At 35.1% G+C, this 24,131-nt stretch overlaps 1 protein-coding gene across 1 annotated transcript; it reads left to right on the top strand.

Annotated features, from left to right (window-relative positions):
• The first annotated feature begins 4,961 nt into the window (after positions 1-4,961).
• Positions 4,962-22,782, top strand: LOC128991970 (ADP-ribosylation factor-like protein 5B). Its single transcript, XM_054415284.1, has 5 exons — positions 4,962-5,143; positions 7,698-7,796; positions 15,154-15,362; positions 18,245-18,480; positions 22,239-22,782. The coding sequence occupies exons 2-5, from the start codon at positions 7,751-7,753 to the stop codon at positions 22,285-22,287; spliced, it is 540 nt and encodes a 179-aa protein (XP_054271259.1). The 5' UTR covers positions 4,962-5,143; positions 7,698-7,750; the 3' UTR covers positions 22,288-22,782.
• The last annotated feature ends 1,349 nt before the right edge of the window (positions 22,783-24,131 follow it).

The raw sequence follows: 24,131 nt of genomic DNA, 5'->3' as shown, positions 1-24,131 counted from the left end.
TTTTTGTAGTAGGCGAATACGTTGAGCAAGTGGGCTGCTGCCCCAAAAGACTATTCCTTATTTAATGATGCTATGAAAACAACCAAAATAGACCTTCATGAGTATGTCTTTGTCAACTAGGTTTTGTAAGCCTCGCACCATATAACAAGTAGCTGTGAGTCTTGGTATCAAACTTTCAATGTGTTTCTGCCATCTGAGGTCTTCACTGATGGTAATGCCTAGATATTTGATATGGCTGTCGATGCAGACGCTTGCGCCTTCGAGTCGACGAAGCAGTGGGGAACTATCTGGTTTTTTCCTGTTGTAAAATTGTATGGCTTTTGTTTTCCCTTTATTTAGCAATAATTTATTTGCATCGCACCATTCACTCATCAGGTTTCAACCTTCTTGGGCTTTGGTCTTGAGTAGTTCTTCATTCTCACAGTGAAACAGGTGGCTGATGTCGTCAGCAAACATCCATACATTACCAGAGGTTAATGACTCAGGCAAGTCGTTCACATAAAGGAGGAACAAGACCGGGCCTAGGTTCGAGCCCTGAGGCACGCCTGTGTTGATGGGAGGTGAAGTTGCAGAACGAAAATTTCGGATTAGCCCATCCTGACTTGAGTGTCGTATGCTTACTATCTGTTTCCTATTTTTCAAGTATGTGGCTATCCAGCAAAGAGGCTTGCCACTTATACCTATTGACCTAAGTTTCTGGAGTAGCGTTGAATGTGAAAGCAAATCGAAAGCCTTTGTCATGTCGTAGAATACACACAACTGTTCGCCCATCTCATCCAGATTATCATACAAATTCATCAACAGGTCGAATATTGCATCAACAGTAGATTTATTTTTACGAAACCCATACTGATGGTTGTTCAGCAGATTTTACTGTCCAGATACAAAATAAGTCTTTTTAGGAAAATAATTTCAAAAAATCGTCATACTGACGTCATCCAGATTGCAAACAAAAATACCCCAACCACAGAAAACCTGCCGACTAAACGAATTTCCATTTGTATTTTTTTTTATTAATAGCTTAGTATAAGCTTGTGTTGGTTAGTATATGGTATAAGCTTTGACTATAAATACAACAACTGTATCCAATAGTCAATGGTATAAGCATGTATAAGATAGATAAATTTGCCAGGTGGCACCTACCACGGTAATAGCTACTTCCCAATAGAGAAATTCGCTAAAATCACCTGATTGTATTGCCATTTAAGTATATGTTTTGATATTATTGTTATTATTGTTTTTATATTTTTTCTAAATAAATGGTGAATTAATGGTGTTTGCAATCTGTGTGAAGTCAGCGGGGTAGCGGATTTTTATCCCCCTGGAATTTTACCTCCTGGCAAACGGGACGTCACAAAATAGGGGGTAAAATTCCGGCCGCGATCTTTTGAGTTTTGCGACATCAGTTTGATGGATAAAACGCGGAATTAAACGTATATTTTCACTGTTGTGAATTTAATAAGAACACATCAAATTATAAAAACCTAGAGTGTACGGGCCGGAATTTTACCCCCGGACTTTTACCCCCTTTATGAGGTCAGCTCAAAATGTACGGCCTGGATTTTTACCCCCTGGGCCAGATATATAAATTAGTGAGAATGGTTAATTCTCTTCGTTCAGTTTTAATTTAGTAGCAAACATTTTATTTTAGGTAGCATATCTTAATTTATTTTTAATATCGACTAATCGGACAGGTTTTTAATTTTAATTTTGAGATTCGAGTATCAGAATTCGACCATTGAAGCCAACTGTTGGTTAATATGATCAAAATTAAACCGCAAATTCTTTTTACTTAGTTGAGATTAGAAAATAAATAAATAAAGATAGGCTACTTAATATTAAAAGGTTTACAATTGAATAAAAATACAAATAAGAAAATCAATCATTCTTAATATTTTCTACATCCAGGGGGTGAAATTCCGGGGGGTAAAAATCCGGCCCGTACATCTTCAGTTGTCTAAACGCTAGATATGGACAGGGGGTAATAGTACGGGTTTTATTGCTAATCTAATTAATTAATCACGCCCTGTCTATTTTCATTATAATTCCAAATCAGCGGGGGTAAAATTCCACCCGCAAACAAACTTTTGAGCGCTCAGGTTACTACGTCATAGTGACGTCAGCTTTGCCCAGGGTGATAAAATTCTGGCGACCCAAGTCAGCCTATATGGACGGAAATAGCACACCTAAGTTTTTCCCTTCCACCTTGTATGGCATCTTAGAAGAGGCTATGAACAGAAATACTACATACAACACTTCAATAGTTAAGTAGGTTAAGTATACCTTAGAACAATTCTGATTTTATATTAACGTAAGAGTATAATATTTTTTGGTACTTTCATATTATACGGAGGCCACACTTATACAGCGTGCTGCGGCGGTTAGGTTAGGTTGGGTTATCATATTTGTTATGACTTATCTCATCTGGTATAGTTCAATTCATAACGAAACGAGGAAAGTTCTACAAACATATTTATGATAACCCAACCTAACCTAACCACAGAGCATCGCGCTGTAAAATAAGTGACCTCCGTATAATAGGACAGTATCTACAATTCTTTTATGATAGGAATTTCATACATGCGACACCTTTTCAAAAAAAATAACGGTATTTCGTACTATCTGAATGCCACCTTACATTTCTAAATACTATACAGCCGCATATGTAACTCACGGGGGATACAAATTCTAGACCACTTCTAGATGAGCTAGAGACTTGAAATTTTCGGTGGTTGTAGTTCTAGTGCCCAAACCCCCGGGAAAATTCCAAAAAGTGGAATTTTTAAATTTTAACCCCCCCGTAATCTCAAATTTCCCCCCCATGTTATTCTTATGGGAAATAGCATTGAAAATTGCCGACTTTTGTAAGCTCATCTGAACCACTTAGAAACGTGGTAGAGACTTCAAATTTGCGTAGTATTGTAGTGTGAGGTCTTACAATACCGGTGAAATTTGCAAAAGTCCCATTTTCAAATTTTAACCCCCCCCCAAAATCTAAAATGGCGGACCTCTGAAAACGACAAAACACGTTTTTTTCAACCGGATGTAGCTCGAAAACGGTAAGAGCTAGAAAAAAATTGAAAGTATATCCAGGAACAGGAATTAAATTTTATACAAAACCCTCTTGGGCGTTTTCCAAAAATCGCACTCCTTCAGCTTAAAAAAACGCCCTACTTTCAAAATTTGGTAAATTTTTATTAAATTTTTACCGGTTTTCGCCATGTTTTCATACTTAAATAATTTTTTTTTTTCAAAAATTATTATTGCTTTGTGTTCTCCTTACTTTACTTTAAATTTTACTCATTACATGTTTTTTGGTAACTTTACTCCTTGACCCCCAAAACTTAATTTTAATCTCAAAATTTGAAGGTTTTTTGCCACTTTTACAAGCCCCATGTTATTCTTATGGAGAATAACATTGAAAGTGGTCGACTTTGGTGTGCTCATCTGAACCGTTTAGAAACGTGCTAGAGACTTGAAACTTGGTTTATTTTTGTAGGGGATCTTATATTAACGGTGAACTTTGCAAAAGTCCCATTTTCAAATTTTAACCCCGCCAAAAATCCAAAATGGCGGACCTCTGAAAACGATGAAACACGTTTTTTTCAAACGGATTAAGCTTGAAAACAGTAAGAGCTAGAAAAGATTTGAAAGAATATCCAGGAACAGGAATTAAATTTTCTACAAAACCCTCTTAGGTGTTTTCCGAAAATCGCACTCTTTCGGGTTCAAAAAACTCCCTACTTTCAAAATTTGGTAAATTTCTTTCAACTTTTTACCGGTTTTCGCTATTTTTTCATACTTAAATAATCCCTTTTTGCAAATATTATTATTGCTTTGTATTCTCCTTACTTTAGTTTAAATTTTACACGGTACGTGTTTTTTCGTAACTTTACTCCTTAACCCCCAAAACTTAGGTTTAATGTCAACATTTCAAAGTTTTTACGAGCCCCATGTTATTCTTATGGAGAAAACATTTACCCCATAAAAACCACCATAAGTCCCCGTTCCCATGGTCCGTTCATGCTATAGATTTACTCTGGTTTACTTAAGGTTTTATCCCCCTATCGTATTTACAACCCCCCCCCCCCAAATATTAAATCCCCCCAATGTTATTCTTACAGGTGCATAAGTCTAAATCACGTTTACACATTTCTAGATTAACTGGATATCAGAAATTTGGCATGATTGTAGATCTTGCGCCCTTTCCGAAAAGTGAAATTTTACAAATATAATTCCCCCCACACGAAATATAGAATCCCCCCCCAATGTTATTCCTACAGGTGCATCGGTCTAAATCAATTTTACCCACTTCTAGATTAGCTAAAGATCTGAAATTTGGCTCAATTGTAGGTCTTGCGCCATGGCCCATTTGTATTTACCCCCAACCAAAAAAGGGGGCCTGGGGGCGTCGTATTTTAAACCCCCCCCCAAATATTAAATCCCCCCCCTAATGATATTCTTACAGGTGCATAATTCTAAATCACGTTTACCCATTTCTAGATTGACTGGATATCTGAAATTTGGCATGATTGTAGATCTTGCGCCCTTTCCGAAAAGGGAAATTTTACAAATATAACGCCCCCCCACGAAACATAGAACCCCCCCCCTCAATGTTATTCCTACAGGTGCATCGGTCTAAATCAAATTCACTAACTTCTAGATTAGCTAAAGATCTAAAATTTGGCTCAATTGCAGGTCTTGCGCCATGGCCCATTTCTTTTTTCCCCAACCAAAAAAGGGGGCCTGGGGGCGGAGCCCCCAGCGAGCCAAAGGCGAGTCATACGTATATAATCAACGGCTCCAGAAGACTCCTTGCCCGCCTTGCCTCTATGAGAAAACAAATTTCGTCATTTTTTGGTTGATTCTAATCCAAGAAGGGAAAATCCTTTCTATTTTCCTTTCCTGCTGCTGTGCTCGCTGTTATGCTCAGTCTCAGTCCCTGAAACCTGAATGCCTCCAGCTGTTGAAAGTTGAAACAGACGATGTAGTGTAGAATTTGATTAGCATTTTGTCAAGTATATTTTGTGTAACAAGGTTAACTGCTTGATAAGGCTTCGTTTATGTCAAACTTGTATTTGTTCTTGTTTTATAATCAAAATTTTATTTTTTGTATGAGATGATACCTAAGATTACTTTGAATGTAAGTATTCTAACTTTACTATTTTGTTTGTTTCTCTTGGATTCTGTAAAACCTTTGTTTTCAAACTAGCCTATTACTTACCTGTTACAGTGACCATGGTCCGTGGACTTGTTCTGTTACCATTTATAATTTCCTTACAGTATAAGTTAAGCTCTTGTGTTTGTCCTTATGAGAGTGATTAGGGTTAAAACAAGGCATTTTGCTAAAGCATTCTCTTACATTTAGAAGTAACAACACTTTCACCTAAGTTAGGCTATAATTAAAAGGGGATGAAGGACTAGGCTTGGCTGAAATGGTAGGCCCTAGTCCTACCTAGCTGTAAATCCTGTAGCTTAGAAGTACTTAGTATGCCCAGTTTTTAACTCAAATCATCAACTATTTTGACTCAGTCTTTGAATCTAGGTCATAGGCTAGAATAGGTTTCATAGGCTATGGCTCAAATAAGTCAAAGACTAGAAATATAATCATACGATTTCTGTGAAACCAACAGCAATTTACTGTAGCCAAAAGCCAAAGTTTATGCTGATAGTTTCTCGCATAACTTAAATTACAATCTGGATTTAGGCCTAACTTAAATTTAAAGAATCTTTTAAATTAACTTATTGGGCCAAAATAACAATTTAGCCTACACTCAAAAATACATTTTGCATCAGCCCGGTCATAAGGTCTAGAAAATTCATAAATTGCTGTCACACTAGATAATACAGTCCTGTCATCATTAGGCCTATTGTTATGTTAACATTGTCATTTTTGCATTTGGCTTGCACCATGTTCATTCAAATCATTTTGTGAAACCGTCTCACATATGTTGACATCGTGTTTGCATGTACTGTCACTGCAGCAAAGTTGTTACTGCATGTTTTCATTTCAATATTCCTGTAGCCTACAGTCCTTTTAGTTATCGTCTTGCATTGGTATTGTATCTGGTATTTTCAATTTCAGCCATCAATATTAAAATAAAAATGACCAATACTATCAAGTTACATACTCCCCTAGTACATTTCTCATCCATATGAAACAGCCAAAGACAATTTTATTTTTAGTTCTGTACGGTGTTCGATAGAGGTCATGTTTTATTTAGGCTAAAATTTGTTTCTTGTTATAACCATTTAAAATCTCGTTTAACCCTCCGAGTGTCACGCGTCATAAAAATGACGCACAACACACTTTGTGTAGGGTCACGCGTCACTTTTATGACGCACAAACATCGTTTACGGCGAAGGCTCTATGACTGACTGAATCGGATTGAACTGGATCGAGTTAGGTATCGTTCTTTCCGTAATATTCTAAGCTTTCTCCAGAGGTCTGTCTCTAAGCGCTATTCATTTTAGTTCCGAAAATATTGTAGCAGACAGCTGACGTGCGTGTATTTGTAAACAGCTAGGTTCCCCCGGACCGATGACTGATGTGTTTTATTACGTTTATCATTGTTTTAGTGTTAAAAATCAAAAGTAGTGATATACGTGGTGCATTATAAGAAGATTTAAGTGGTTTTGAAGTGCTGGTTGATGATCCTGAAGAAGTAGGTAGTGATATTGATGTAAATTATCAGCCAGATTCCTAGCTATGGTTAGGCTATGCATTCTTAGCTAAACGCTATGTACTGAAATCCGTTTTTCGCTCATAACTTATTTATTTGGTAACTTACCTCGCTATATGATTATATATTTGTAATCCTCATTAAATTTAGAACAAAGTGGCTATTTTCAAATATTTATAGGCCTATAATTTATACAATTTCATTGAGCGCGAACTTATTTTTTTTTTGAAAATTTTCGAAATTATATTTTTTTTTTACCTAAAAATTTTTTTTTTGAAAAAATGTTCCTTATGTTTTATATATAATATTGAAGCCCATGATTTTCCAAACAAAATGGTATATAGAACATAAGAATTAACATTGTTTTAAGCTTCTCAGATCCGTTTTAATAAAACCTTGCAAAGGGGCCAAAAATAGGTGGACATTAAGGCCTAAACTATGGACACTCGGAGGGTTAAGCAAAATATATGATCTAATCATAAGTTAAACAATAACTCGTCCCCTGGAAGCAGTAAAGCATACATCAAGAAATTAACCCTAAAATGATAGAAACAAAATGTTGTCACCACTACTATTGTCACCGTACATGAACTAGACGTGAAAAACGAGCTTCAAAATGTACAGTCTACTTTTGTGTTAGTTAGTCTATGCTTATACAGTTCAAAGCACTATTGGACAGTGTTACAGGTTTTATTTAGCAATTTTAGTTTTTAAAAGCTGATTTTTTAAAGGCTTCTCTATAGCTCAAGAGACAGAGGAAGGGAGTTAAAACTGTTTAATACAGGTCTAAGTTAAATACAATGTGTTTGTACTTTCAAACAAAGGACAATGTGTTTGTGTTTTTTTCCCTATAGGCGTAAGATGATTTGTGTTTTGGAATTGGAAAGTTAAGTTATATGAATTTGTGCCGGTTTGAAAGCATAATACAGTTGTCACCTCTACAGTTAATAAGTAAGACTAAATAATATAATTGATCAATTTTTTAATAGTTAATGCCTTTAACTGTATTTTCAGATTTGAAATTTTGCCAATGCTAGGAGTTTGCCCTACGAATCTTGTAACTTACGATGGGCTTGTTATTCTCAAAGATATGGAGTCTATTTGGCAACGAAGGTGAGTGTTATTCTAATTGCCTTTTGATTTTAAGCCAATTGACTTATAATGTATATGCAGTAACCAAACTTTGATTGGTATGTAATGTATTTCCAATTTGGGAACTTAAGTAACTTAGCGTATACTTAGGTAACAGCTTCAATTTTTATCCTTAGATAACTACAGGCCTATGCTAATTAATTGTTCAGTAATTGAAACTAAATACATTTCTTAAAGCCTAGTTAATGTGGCACCCTGTTTATGTTAGATTGTATATTTTGTATGGGCTAGGTCTGTAACTTAGTTACTAGCTTACCACGTCGTGGCTTTGCTCACGAAAATGTAATCCAAACAATATGTGACTAGGCTTCTTAAGTTACACCAAGAGAGAACTTAAACTTCATTTACAACATTAACTGATCCTTCTACCAGGAGGTTTACATAATGTTTATGGCAGGAAAACTATTCCCTCTGTTTCTCCTTTCACATGCTTAAAACTAATTTTCTAATAGTACTGTCAGTTCTCGAGTTCTCCCAAAACTTAATTGAAAAGTATTATATATCTATACATAATACTTAAGTAACATAATAACCTTGCACGATGTTTTATTGTGGTTCATATAACTTAACCCTCAAAGAAACTAAATAAACAGTTGCAGGTCTACAGTGATGTGAAAGCAATCCTAGTAAATAATCATAAATTAGTGATAGAAGAAGGCAGGTGCCATCCCAAAATTCGTTCCTCTGACATTGACATTCTGAACACATTAAATAATATAGCCTACTGTTATTTAGTTGCTGAACAAAGATCTTAAAAACCACAACAAATAGTGTACCTTGATTTTTAATCTCATGATAACAATAAGTGTTAAAAGCAATAAAAACACAAATTTTCAAGCCACAAAAAAATGCAAATTTTTTCACGTCAACGAAATTAATTACAACCTGCTGTTACATTTAGTTAAGTGTAATACACCCGCCGCAGCAAACCTGCATAAGCGAATTTCCATTTGCCTGGTTGGATTTTCAATTAAATCAATTTAAATAACATGTTTAACAAGTACCTACCTAGGTTTTCTGCTACAGGAAGGGTAATAAAGTGTGTGTTTTTAGTAAAATATCAATAACTTAGTAGCCTATTAATCCTTCCTAAAATGAGCAGGCAATAAATCCTTCATCTTCATCAAGATTCAAGAGATTTATTATACCATTAAGTAAACAAATACAATAGGTAATACAATAAAAGGTTAAATTACCTGTGTCCGCCAGTCGATCCTTGTGCTGTGTCCTATTACAGGATATGCATTTCGGCAGAATAAACTGCCATCATCAGTCCTAATATAAGTCCTTGTTCTTCCCCATTGGGTGCGTCTTGAAGTTTTGAAACACGTACACGAACGATATTACACTTAGATACATTACGAATAAAACATAAAACACGGTAGGCCTACTTTTATTGAGCTATTACGGACATGTAGACGCGCGTCGGTCGTGTGTTTGACGACCGACGCGCGTCTACATGTCCGTAATAGCTCAATAAAAGTAGGCCTACCGTGTTTTATGTTTTATTCGTAATGTATCTAAGTGTAATATCGTTCGTGTACGTGTTTCAAAACTTCAAGACGCACCCAATGGGGAAGAACAAGGACTTATATTAGGACTGATGATGGCAGTTTATTCTGCCGAAATGCATATCCTGTAATAGGACACAGCACAAGGATCGACTGGCGGACACAGGTAATTTAACCTTTTATTGTATGTCTTACCGATCCGGAACAACAACAACATAAAACAATAGGTAACGTCAAACTCCAAGCGTGATGCTGCTTTGACAATTTTAGCATTGCAAATTAGAATTCAAGAGCTAACTATAAATTCACAGCAGCTATATTAACTTACTTTTTTTCCAACGTAGCTATATTATTTTTCTTTAGTTTTTTTTTATTATAAAATTCTAGCTATATAAACAAAATAAATATTCACCTATTTAAAGGTTTGTGAAAAGCCCCTATAAATGATTAATTATTTAATATTTAATAAGTACAGACACACAGACTATAATAGAAATCGAAAAACTTTTTGTTTGTAGCAGCACTTGATGCAAAAAAAATGTTTAGAATTTCTATTTTCCTCAAATTTAAATGGAAACAGATACAGTTTTGTTTCACAATCTTTCTTCAGACGATGCTACACATTAATTATTAAATTTGAATCTCTCAGAAACATAGATTTACTCACTTTGATTTTTATTATGGTAGGCCTACTAATCTACAAGCTTTAAGCAATACCGGAAAAATTAGCACTTTTTCAACAATGTTATTTAGACTTGTGCAATCTATTTCCTTCAAGGCTTTTGTACATAAATATACAGTTCTCTCTAAAGCTTACATTAATGTTGGCTGCACATTACCAGGTGCTATCAGCAGATACAAAGGTCACTGTCGCAGCTTGATAAAGCTCAATGACATCTCTGATAGGCCACATGCTTCAGTGATTACGTGTGTCCAAGATTAGCTTAGCTGATTAACTGTATCTTGTTAGGAACTTTATCTTGTTCTATATTCATTTGAAACTATACTGCCAACTGCTCAGACATTCTTTAAAAAATTACATAACCTACAAGACTAACACCTATTTTTGATAGTTTACGAAGTTAGAATTAACGATAAACAAAGGCTAGACTTGTTAACCTCATGAGCTATTATTGGCGAAGTTAGGAACTTTTCAGACACTGTTAATTATTATTAGAATTTTCTATTTTGCCTTTATGTAAACTAAAAAGATGAAAAATAGTTTTCTATGACGGCTGTTGTTATAAAACATTAATAATTTTTTAATAAACCAACAAGAAAAAGTAGTTACAACATGTAAGGTATTCCAAGTTAGAGTTGAGTTGATTACAGATTTTGGTATATGAAAAGAATGAAGCAGTTATACCAAAATCTATCCATCCAATCCATCTATTTCATGTTCAACGTATAGCCTCTGTTCTGTTAAAAGTTAGTGATAGGTGATAGGTACAAGAATTAATTAGGCACTTAATGTATAGGATAATTTTTTTTTTTTACCAGAAATATTCAGTGTGATCACTGGTAATGTGCCTGAAGATGGATAGAAAAATATTTTTGTATTATTTACAATGGACTGAAAAACTAATAAAGAAAAATTGTTCTTATTTGAAGACGCAAACTTAAAAGATTTAGCCTATTAATTTTAATTTTAAAATTAAAACAAATTGCAGTAAATTATATCAGGATTTTTTATTCAGCAGACATAAATGCATACCTATAAGATTACAAGCTGTAACAGCTTTCTTTCATTGTGTAACTTGATCATAACGTGTGCAAGAGAGAAAGTACAATCAGCCAAGCATTCAGTGGTTGGTGTGTGCTATTATATATGATGGTAAATCATAGGGGACTAGGTGTTGGTAGGTAGACTTATGTGATTCCTGAAATAATCTTAGTTCATGGAAAGGTAAAATAAATGTTTATCAAATATTATGTCATATTGAACTGTATTGCCACCTAAATTAAAATGTGAATGTCAGAGAATATTTTATGCCCTTCAGTCCATGTTATGCTGACATTCTGGAATGTCATATTGGGTTTCCATAGCTATGTAAAGTTCTGTTGATAATCTTGTGTAATAATGAGAGGCTTATCTATCTCTCACTCTCATTATCTAACATGAGAGCTCATGTACAATACTTGTTTAAGCTGTTGTTATCAAGTTTGCCCATTGCCCTTAGCATTCTTTTTATAGCCATAAATTGTGAACTAACACAACTAACTAAAAAATAAACAAAAAACGTAATTAAAAGTTTCAAAAAAGAAATTTTAATTTCATATCAAATTTAGCGTACCGGCATTGACTATTTTAATAGTCAAAGGTACCGTTATAGTGTTCATGTTTGATGGAGTTCTTGTTATTTACTGAGCTTTTTCTGGTTCCCAGACAGAATAAATATTTTTTTCCAACACACAATACACAGACAAGATAAACGACAGCTTGTGTTATCTAAAGTTCATCCCATTGAATAATCTGTCTGACTTAGAAAACTTTCCTTTCATTCCAGTTTTAAACCCTGGATAAAATAACATATAAAGCTTGTCTACATCTTTTTACCTAAATATATAGATGAAACATTTGATTAGAAATTAAAATGAATTAATTGCTACAGATAATAATATCAAATACAGGCTACATGAATTAATAACGTTCTGTACACGTATGAACGGTATTATAAACATATTATTTTACCTGTTTTTAAACACTTAAGAACCCATTTGTTACAACATTTTTATCCTATATTAATGTCAAACACAACTCGCTGTCACTTCTGTTACCTTTAGGCCTAATAAAAATAAATTAATTAATTACTGTGCTGAGAATAGACTGTTAGTGTGCATTATTCTGATTGAATTTGGCCATTGACTTGCTAACATTTGTTGTTAGCCTTTGAAATTTTAAATCAAAACAATATTTTTTTATCTTTCATTACACAGTAAACCTTTGTCCTAATTGATTAAAGTGGATCTAAGAGTATATTCTCTTTTCTTGTGAATTTTTAAAGCTATTGGCTAACTATAAAAGGAAACTATAAATTTGCTTATCAGTAGTTTTGATGAAAAGGGGAAATCCTCAAACCAGAAATCATTAGGTCCCAGGTGGAATATTTTTGGCTAGGAAACATCTGTCTCTGAATCCATTGACGGCAGCCAGCTTAATAGCTGTATCATTTATCTGTTTAAACAAGGGATTGCGTAGCAGCTGATGACTCTCTCATTTGTGAGTGGATATACGCAACACCTAGGTAGTTAACCCAGAAGAATAACTCATTATATTCTTGTTGTGATTTTAATTTTGTTTACTTCCATTTTATTAGCTAAACTTCTGAGTGTTTCTTAAAAATTGTACCCTAACAATGTTTGATTTAAACCTGTGAAGCTATTTTTTAGCTTCTGTTAAAATTTTGATAACTACAAAATAGTTTATTATTCTGATTACTAATATAGTTTAATAATAATCATTACTACAGAATAGTAAACTGATTTTTTCTGATAAGTTTTAGAAAACATTTGTGTTACAGTATGAGTAGTTTTGCCATCTTGAAATAATTTGTATTCTTACATAACAATTTTGACTATCAATAATTCTATATCATAAACATCTTTGGTAGGCCTAGTTAAATTTGAACTTCTATGGATGGAATTTGAATTTGTGCATAGATACTTGGCATTTCTGTAGCATTTATAGCCTATCTATCTATAATAGGCAAGCATGTTTCTTTAAAACCTTTTTTCTCAGCTCGTGTGCATCGCAGGGAAAATCTACGCATACCGTTAGAAAGATATCTTCATGTAGAAGTGCAGAATCCCTTTAAAAATTAAAATAGGCTCAAATATAAGCACAAAAAATGAATATGAATTTTTTTAAATTTAACATGGGCTTTATCGGTTGCCATGATGGTGACGAAATAACAACGAAATATAAACAGAAAATTAAAACAAATGGAAGAAATTTCAATCACATGTTTTATTTACAGGGGGGGGGGGGTGAAAATAGAGAAGCCTGAAGAAGAGAAGCTTACATTACATTCCCATGTTAAAGCTGTCACAATTTTTTTTTTCATTAAATTCGTCGTAGTTCATGTGAGCCACCAATAGACTGCGCTGATCTAAGTGACATAAATTTCTATCGAATACACAATGTTTTTTACCAAGTCAAACTGTTTGAATTAGCTATAGCAACTGTTATGACCCATCAACTTTGTCAGCAACAAAAAAAAGGTAGTAAATAGAATTAAAGAAACGCTTTCGGTGAATGGCTCACACAACTACATGTGTAAAAAAATGGCGACAGTTGGTCCATATAGATGGAAGGTCTACTTCAGTATCCAATAGTCAATACGTGTATGTTACATGTTTTTGGTCGAGTTTTCGACCACTGGACGACCTCTAGTTTATTTTATTATTTGTATGCTATAATAAACAATGATAACGATTCAAAATAGTTATAACAAATAAAGTTATTGCTTTTTAAGTTAAGGTATTCAAGTTAAAGTATTTGTAAATTGTTTATGGATTGATTCAAATTATTCCCTGATTAAAAAATTAAAAACTCAAATTACTTATTGTGTAACACAATTTATTGGATTTTAAAACATTTTCAGGCCTCTTTTTTTCTTTGGACATTATGTATGATTGCAACTTTTTAAATGAGAGTAAATAAAAGTATGTCTAATAACACATGAAAACATATGTTTCAAGTGTTATTAGACATATTCTTATTTACTCTCAGTAAAATTAAATAAGCGTCTAGGCAGTCAGTGCAACTACAAGTTTGGTTTGTTGGGTTAGGTTATGACAGTTTAATTATATTTAATTTAAATTTAACCTACAATCGATACGTTTTGACAGTAATTTTCCAGAAACAGTTAGGCTATGCTGATGCGCCGATATGATTCAGAAGCATACGACATGTTGCGGTGGTAGGGGGTTTTCTGATCCACGATCTTCGGAGTTGCACTGGCTGCCTAGACGCTTGTGTAAAATTAATATTACATATTATTCTGATAAAGAAGTTATTTAGTTTTAAAATACCCAGATGTACTCATAATATATTTTCAAAACTATATGATTTAGGCCTACATAAACCTGTATTTTGTGATGGGGGTTTAAAATGTAGATTTGTCAGCTAATACAAAAGGAATATTAAATATTTCCTGTAGTATGATTAAAAACTAAATCTTATTTTAACTCTCTGAGCTCCAAAATCTGATATATCGAACATAACCCGAAGCACATATGGCTGGAATGTCCGGCGATAGCCCAGAAAAGGTTGAAACAAATAGGAAAGGCATTCCCGATGCCTACTGAAATACGAGAAATGGGTGTGCACCAACTATTGGCTTCACAAGAAAACTTCGGTTGGGTGACTAAGCAAAAAGGGTGCTACAAAAGATCTTGAAGGTCGAGGTAGCAAGGAGTAATGATACCCTAGCCCCATGAGAAAAAAAAAACATAACCCGTGGCAAAGTTCAGGGGAAGATGCCTACTTGTAAAAACAGTGGACGGCTTGGGTGGAAGTTGATGTTATGTGTTCTTTGTGAGCTACAAACTTACCTAAAAAAAATCACAAATTCTCTCTCATCCTTACTATGTTAATATTGTTATAAACGAATTACGACTTTTGTGTCCACAAGATAAGAGAAAAACATGATAGAAATAGACTTAACTTAATCACTGAATAATCCCTGGAGCTCAAAGACTTCACTAAGATAAATCTTCTTGTAACCAAAAGGGGAATTCACCTCTTGCCATAATGTCAGTAGTTATTAAATGTTAAATGAATGTAAATCTTTTGCTTGTTTTAGAACACAAGATAGTGATAGTGGGTCTAGATAATGCTGGCAAGACCACCATCCTGTACCAGTTCCTGATGAACGAAGTGGTGACTACATCCCCCACTATTGGCTCCAATGTGGAGGAAGTGGTGTGGAAGAACATCCACTTCATCATGTGGGACCTGGGTGGACAACAGAGTCTGAGAGCGGCGTGGAGTACTTACTACTCCAACACTGAGGTTAGCCACATCCCTTGTGAACAGCACTAACTACCTGGATGGTTTATCAATTGATATTACAGTGGAACCTAACTAGTTCTAACACAAAGGGCAGTGTTGCCAACCGACCTCTTTGGTTTTCCCCGCATGAAACGACGGAAATCCTCGATTTTCCTCGCAAGGATTCTAAAATTACTCGCAAAATCCTCGATAGCATCCAAGGTTAAAATAATTTGAAATGTCCCCATATTTACATGATAATATATGTTTCCACGTATTCCTTTTTTACTAGAGGTTCAAATAACCAAATATACATGCATATAACCTATTGTACTTTAAAAATTAGGGGCTCTGGTAAATAGTATGAGTATTGGTCTAGCCATAGACGAATCAACACATAATGGAATATATTTAGGCCTATCTTTGATTTAACGCATGCATTATAACCGATGGTAAAAGTAGGTTTTCGATCCCTGAACCCTGATCCTTGTCAAATCTGAATAAGCAGTTCATCTTGGTTAATTTGTAAGTGTGCTGATGTCGACGTCGAAATTCTTTAATAAATCATAAACTATTTATTTTTATTTTAGGGTATAATAATTCAGGTAAGCTCTTAATCACACCTTATAGGTGGCCGTGTCTTAATCTATATATATAAAAGGCAAAGCCCTCACTGACTGACTCACTCACTCTTCGCTAATTCTCCCACTTCCCATTTACCTAGGAGGCTGAAATTTGGTACACTGATTCTTTAGGCATTAAATAGGAAAACTATTTTTTTTTCTGATCGGACTCTCGGGCTCCGCCCCAGTGGCTCTGGAGTTTCCCATGTTAACCGTATGAGTACTCATATTTAAATGGAATTAATGAATCTTAACAGCTGTTTCAATTAAACAAGTTGGTTCTGTTCTATGATGTTCAATAGTATTAAAGTTACAAGGATTACCAACAGGGTGCAGCACTATTATTTTTTTAAATTTACGACAACAGCTAATTTGCAACGAAAAGGTGAGTGAGCGTAGCAAACGAACTTCAACCAAGACGTGATCGAGCCATGCGAACGAGCTCACTTATGAAGTAAAACGGGGCAAAGCCCGCGGGTACAGCTAGTACTATACAAATAAGAAAAACCCTGTGTTTATACAGTACCTGAAAAAATACATTATATATTATACTACTTATAACCTTCATTAATAATAATATATTTGTTATTAACTTTAGTACTCTAAAACTATAGTCAACTATAGACTAACTATAGTCTCTTTTCGTTTTATTAGCGAATTTCCCTATATGGAAGTAGCTATTACCGTTGGTCTAATTGTAAGGCCTAGGCCCGGAAACTATTTACTTTTTCATTTTTATGTCCCCAGAGGCCAAAAACACCATTTGTTCAAATTTTTATATATGTATACCTATATACTATATATATATGCCTATATATACTAGCTGTTGTACCCGTGCTTTGCAACGGGAAGAGGACACAAAATAGAAACATAATTTACAACAAATAGTTCTTCTGAAACGATGACAACAGCACACGCTTGATGTGTTGAGAGTTTTACTGAAAAATGTGAATGTAACACATTTTTCAGCAAACTTAATGCTGAAAAATGTCAGCATTAAGTCTGAATTAGTATATTCAGGTTAATGATGCCTTTTTTCTTTTTTTATCTGTTCTCTTGAACTGGTTGACAGTAGTTCCCATCTCTCTAAACGCATGGGATAAATAGAGATTAAGACAGGGAGCTGACACCTGACAACCACACCATAATATGATGGACAAGGACAAATGGCAAAAAAGTAGGGAGGTGGAGAAAATAATTACTTTTAAATGGATATTGGTCGCCTTGGGCCTTAATTTAACATATAATAGGTTACGTACCTTGTTCCGTCTTCAGTTTTAACTTGTCTATGGATGACTAGTTTCGGGTACCCATTATCAAATCCTTATTTAAAACATCATATTGAATATGATCAAATATCATCTGACGTGAGTCTTCATCAATGTATACATGCAGGTCGACGACACATACATTGTATACATTGATGAAGACTCACGTCGGATATTTGACCATATTCAATATGATGTTTTAAATAAGGATTTGATAATGGGTCTTTGTACCCGAAACTAGTCATCCATAGACAAATTAAGACTGAAGACGGAACAAGGTACGTAACCTATTATATATTCGAATATCAGTCTTGGTGGCAAAGATGCTTAATTTAACACCACACCATATGCTTCAATGCCAGTTCTTCCACTTCAGTAAAGTAAGTTGTTCTAACAATATTTGAGCTAAATTTAGTCCTTTCTAGTATGTGGCTTTCATCACTAGAAATAAAATATTAAATAAGGTAATGCACAAAACCATTGGAGTCACTGTTACCATAATAACAGGCCTTAGGCGAATATCCTTTTTTGACAATTTTTAGTTAGGCTGTCCAAAAATCTGTTGACTTGTCCAAAGACAATTAAAATAAGGTGGCTCAATTGGGTGTCAGTGGAGACCAATAAATAAATCAATTCATACATACATTGACACACACACATACATATTGTTTTAAACTGAACGCAGGATGCAAATTGGAGTGGGATAAGCTGTGCTGACCAAGATCAGCTGTTTCCTCAGCTAGAACTACTTATTTTAATTATTTCAAACCAATAAACAAGAACAGCTGGGACTAAGATCAAACTACCAAAATGCTAATAACTTATTTTAAGATTGAACTGTTGACCTAGTTATTACTGTACTAGGTGAGGACATGTTGTACCAGTACATTCTTGTTTGGTTCAAGACTGTTAAAAGAGACATTTACTTCAATTTAGTAGCTTCATAATACTTTCCCTCACTCGTATGTCACAATTTAGCATAATGATTTGACATGTATGTTTTTGTCTGCAGTTTGTGATAGTGGTGATAGACTCGACAGACCGAGAGCGGCTGTCAGTGACGAGGCAGGAGCTGTACCGCATGTTGAACCACGAGGAGCTGAGCAAGGCAGCGTTGCTGGTGTTTGCAAACAAGCAGGACGTGAAGGGAGCCATGAGTGCTGCGGAGATCAGCAGACAACTGGACCTGACGGCCATCAAGCGACACCAGTGGCACATCCAGTCCTGCTGCGCTCTCAGTGGCGAGGGGTAACTAACTATGTTCATTTTCAAGAGATATAACTGGCAACAACTTAACCATGGGAATCCCCCACTATAGCTTGGCGTAAACAACCCATTATCATGTTAAAGACAAAGACATTTTATTGTTTACACTACACACCTACACCTAGTCTGACATACTTAATCTCAATGCACCAAACATGATGTAGACCAAAGTTCTAAGATTATGTGTATTTGCCCATGTTTTCCTTTTTTAGTGAAATTGTTTATAAACTTAAATGTTACCTTGTACCATTGCTTAAATGTACGTAGAGCATCATCAGATAATTTTATTAGCTAATGTTATATTTTCAAACAGCCACAGGCTGACGAAGTTTTTTAGGGATTTGTTTTGAAAAGGATTGCGTTTAGCTAGCTTACTAGGGAAAATTATGTGTCAAGGAGCTGATAGGTTCACATTAAAAGGTCACTTAACATGACACCGATATTTTGTCTTTTACAAAAAGTACACTATCTAGTAATAGTTTATGTAATAAATAGCCCAGAAATATAATGGAAAACGATTTTATACTGAACAAATTATTAATACATATTTTTTAACAATTACACTAAACCAAACCATAACATACAAAAGGTAAACAAGACAATTAATATTTGATCAGGTGATGATGTAAAAGACAAGATGAGAAATATTACTTCTCTAACACCACCCCTTAATGTTTATCAACTTGATCCAGTCCGATTAATTGCACTGACGCTTGATGCATTGGGCCAGGAACACCTTCTGTCTTGTTTTCTTGACACAACAAAGTTTTCAGGCTGTTGAATATTTTGGGCTTCTTTCCGCTGTCTGTTCAAAAAAGCAGTTGACAAATCCAAATGATGAATTGGTGTGTGATCATGAACCACATTATACACTTGAAATGGTCCCATGTCCTTTGGTTTCCGTGTTCTTTGTGGATATCTTTTCACCTCTGGGGCTGCTTCATGATCATCTGATGTATACATATTTTCTTCAAGACTTGATTCTCAAGACTTGATTCTCTGTTTTCTGTGTCAGGTTCTGATATTGTGTCATCTAAATATATAAAAGGCAAGACCCTCACTGACTGACTCACTCACTTGTCACTAATTCTCCCACTTCCCATTTACCTAGGAGGCTGAAATTCGGTACACCGATTCTTTGGGCATTAAATAAGAAAACTAAGTAGTTTTTATTCTGATCGGGCTTTCGGGCTCCGCCCTAGTGGCTCTGGAGTTTCCCATGTTAACCTTATGATTTTTCATATTTAAAAGGAATTTCTTAACAGCTGTTTCAATTAAACAAGTTGGTTCTGTTCTATGATGTGCAAGAGCATTACAGTTACAAGGATTACCAACAGGGTGCAGCACTATTATTTTTTTAAATTTATGACTACAGCCAATTTGCAACCAAAAGGTGAGTGAGCGTAACGAACGAACTTCAACCTGGAAGCGAAATAGCGTAGCGAACGAGCTAACCTGAAGGAAAGTGAGCGGAGCGAACGAGCTCCAACTTGAAGGTGAGTGAGCGTAGCGAACAAACTTCAACCAGGACGTGATTGAGCCATGCGAACGAGCTCACTTGTGAAGTTAAACAAGACAAAGCCCGTGTGTACAGCTAGTCTGTTATACACATGTCCTCTTCTAGATTTGATACATCCTCAGCTATGTCATCATTAACATCATTCTCAGTTATGGCTTTACTATCTGAGTCATCATTTGATAGATCTAAAATCTTATATGATTTGTTATCTCTCACTTCTCCTCCTTCAACTGGTTTTTTCCTCCAAGAACACAACATCTCTGGATATGATTATCTTAGAGGGATATCTTGGATCAACAAGTCTGTAGGCTTTAGAGTTTTGGCAATAACCAACAAAAATCAACTCACGACTTTTGGGATCGAGCTTCTTTCTTTGTCCACTTGGCACGTGAGCAAAAGCTTTGCAACCAAAAACTCGCAAATGCCTAAGATCAACCTTCTTGTTGGTCCACACCTCTTCCGGTGTTCTCCCAAAAACAGCTTTAGTAGGAGACCGATTCTTCAAAAAAATTACAGTATTAGCTGCTTCATCCCAATACTTTTTGTCCAAGCCACAATCATGCAGCAGAGAACGAGTCTTCTCAAAAATTGTACGATTTGCCCTCTCAGCAACGCCTTAAGCTTAAAGAAAACCTTTAGCTCTTTGTTCACAAATTCACCTCCATTATCAGTACGGAGTTTCTTCAATCTTTTCCCAGTCTCATTTTCTAAAAGCAATTTCCATTCTTTAATTTTGGAAACAACTTCGTTCTTTTGCTTCAAAAAGTAGCCGAATGTTTTTCTTGAAAAATCATCAGTGAGAGTTAGTAAATATTGAGCGCCTCCATGCGAAGTAACATTCACTGGGCCGCATAAGTGGAATGCACTAATCCTAAAATTTCTGCTGCGCGAGTTCCCTTCTTCTTTTTAGAATAAGGAGTTGTAGTTTGCTTACCTTGTATGCAAGAAATACAGGGTGATCCTTGACCAGAATATGACATACCAGTTGACATTTTGTCCTTGATGATGTAAAGACAAGATGAGAAATATTACTTCTCTAACATCTAGAGCCCCGGTGATCTGATTTTCTTATGTTAGCTAGCCAAACTTGATCCTTTCAAAGTCAATAGTCCGTTGGTTCTATCACTAATGACCCCCAGTCTGATGGACTCTCAGTTTGTGCCATTGGCTTCTCTGAGCAGGCTACTAGTATATAGACATCACTGCACTGGGTTAAACCATTGACTTTAGAATACTGAAGTCTACATTCCATTTATATGGACCAGCTGTGGCATATTTTTTATGAAAAAAGAATATACTCTACTATGTCACTTACAGAGTGTGATACAGTCTAATATTACATTTTCTCCCCTTTATATTATTTTGTTCAAATATGAAGGTCGCTGGTTTGATACCAAACTAGAATCTAGATTCCATATGTAATTGGGTCATCAATTAATGATGCAATCTAAAAAAAGGTCGACACTAGATAGTAAAAGATCACGTTATGGACCATTCCCTTACAGAAAGCCTTTTAAAAATGTCACTAGCATTGATAAACACCAAAAAGATAATGGCACGTTTAGGAATATCAATAGTCAAAAGGTTAAACCTAGAAGCTGGATCCATTGCAGATTAAGTTTGACACATTTTCTCCAAATCTGTTAATTATTCTAACTTGACAAATATCTCATCAGTCAGAATACACACAAAACACACAATAATTCGTCCCCTGGGGGACTTTGTCAAGTGTATAGAAAGAGAAAGTGCACGTTTGAATTTTCAAAACATAAAGTTGCAATATAGAAGTGCACTTGAAAGCACAGTATATAGAATGGTATATAGTAATAAAATCTGTGGTGTTTTTTTCTTGTCTGGGGGTTTGTGAAAGATCAAGTGTATTTTAATTGCTCGCCGATCTCAAACATAGATGAACTTAAAGCAAAGATAAGGGAAGCCTTTGGAAATATCTAATGAAACGCGCCATAATGCATGGTCAGATCTGGGTTACAAACTTGACTTTCTTCAAGCAAATAATTGATAACACCTAGAGGTTAGACGATGAACCCATGGTAGGAAAAACTTAGGTAGTCAAGGAAAAAATTGTATATAAAGTTAACTTTTATCTTAAATAATTAAATGTTTATGCCCGTTTACTTTAGATCCATTCTTTTTTGCACACACTAAATTTATTTGTTTTTAATGCATGATGTATTTGTTTATTTCCTATTTTTGTTTCCAGGTTGTATCAAGGGCTTGAGTGGATATGTAGCCGGATAAAAAAGAAGTGACCCTCAGCTTACTTTGGTTAAGTGACATTTTGCGAGTTAAGTGACTCGACTGGCTTGTGTCAAGTGATTTGTGTACAAAACACTGCGGACAGGCTGTGTGACATCACAACGCAGACTACACTTCCTGTGTGATGAAAACTTCATTGATCAAACTGTCAATTTATATTGCTTTTTATTTATATCGAGTTTTAACCCATTTTTATATTTAGATTTAGTTTTTAGTTGAACATTAAAAGAACTCGTAATATTTTTGTGGGTGTACATTGATCTATTCTGTAAATTCTACTGAGTATCTGTTTGAGAGCGTGAATGATTTTTTTGTTTTTCCATTGTAAATAAAGAATCTCAACCTAGTTTTGTATGTGCATGGACTCGGTTCGCAGCTCAATCTATGACAATGTGTATCTGTAATATAGCTAATGTGACTAACTGTTCAATTTCCATTCTGTTCTGTGAAATAAGTAAACATATTCAACCGCAAATGGGACTTTTAAACTGCTTGTATCCCTAAATTTATTAATCCACCCTAAAAACAGTAGACCTCCTCTTAACCGACCCTGACGGGACCTGACCAAGGTCGAATTCGGTTAAAACAGGCAATCCCTAAAAACTAAAAAAAAAAATGAAGTGCTATTCATTTGGAATGATGACGTGCATTATTTACAAAATAAATTACATTTATCACCTTTTTTTCTTAAGTATTATTCTTTCAGTGGAATAAATCATAGTCATAGGCATGATTATATAAAAAAAATGCTTATTTTAATACCTATTGTAATAGTAGTTGATGCTTTCCAAATCAACAAAATTAAAGATACAAACAACCATTTCTTTATGAGATAGGATGTTTATTTATAGCCTCTAACAGTATAGTTTAGTATATTGTTCCCATTGCTGAGCATGGGAGCGGAAATACAGAGATTCCTTGAAAGCGGCGGTTAAATCGGACTCCTCTCAAAACAGGGTTGGTTAAAAAAACTCTATATTTTACGAGCAAGGATGGATAGTCCGATTATCGGTTAGCTGTGGTCCGAGTCGCCAGAATTGTGCCCTCAACCGATCGTCAACGTAATTTTGACATGACACCTAGAGATACAATTCCTACCCGTACACTTCGATGTTAACGAAATCTAGTCTATTTAATGTGGGAGAGTGATCAGTGAACCGGATAGTTATATTAGAAATTAAGAAGAGCAGGAGATGCACAGCCTGGAATTGTTCCCCTGCCAACATCAAATTATATATGTAGGATGGAATTGTACCCCCCTCTAAGACAGGTAGCTTGGCTTGTGTACGGACTGGAAACACCAACAAACATATGGCATTTTCAATACCGAGGTTAGTTGTTTAGATTAGACTAGCAGAGTACGGTACCTGTCCTTCGTACGGGGTTGCGTAATAAAATGCTTATTGCAGTTATACCCGTGCTCTGATTTTGCAATGTGGGGGGGACACGGTTTGGGGAAATTTGGTTCTTTGAATTTATGGTATGCTATAGGATAACACATTACATCTATCATAGCCATAATGTTCTACGACTGCACCTCAATAGAAAAAAGTTAATTATCAAACATTCACACAATATCACAAATAATTTATTAAACTAGCAGTGTGCCCGTTCTTCTGACGGGGATCTTGAAGTCAGTGTAAACCTTGTTATATTCTGATCAACAGATGGTTTGGATTTTATTAAGTGTGCAGTTTTCCAGATATGCTTGCAAACCTATTATTGGAATACTCACAACATTCGAAAACACAACATCTGACAGTTTCAAGCCAGACCAAATACCTTGCAATTAAATGTCAGCCGGATATTCTTTTTTGTTCTCTTTGTTAACCAATGA

This window comes from Macrosteles quadrilineatus, unplaced genomic scaffold (genome assembly GCF_028750875.1).
Source record: "Macrosteles quadrilineatus isolate MER2022 unplaced genomic scaffold, UCM_ALF_1.0 Scaffold_4__1_contigs__length_99947679, whole genome shotgun sequence".
Lineage (NCBI taxonomy): Eukaryota > Metazoa > Arthropoda > Insecta > Hemiptera > Cicadellidae > Macrosteles > Macrosteles quadrilineatus.
Note: the sequence above shows the minus strand (reverse complement) of the source record. Positions and strands in the feature narration are given on the sequence as shown.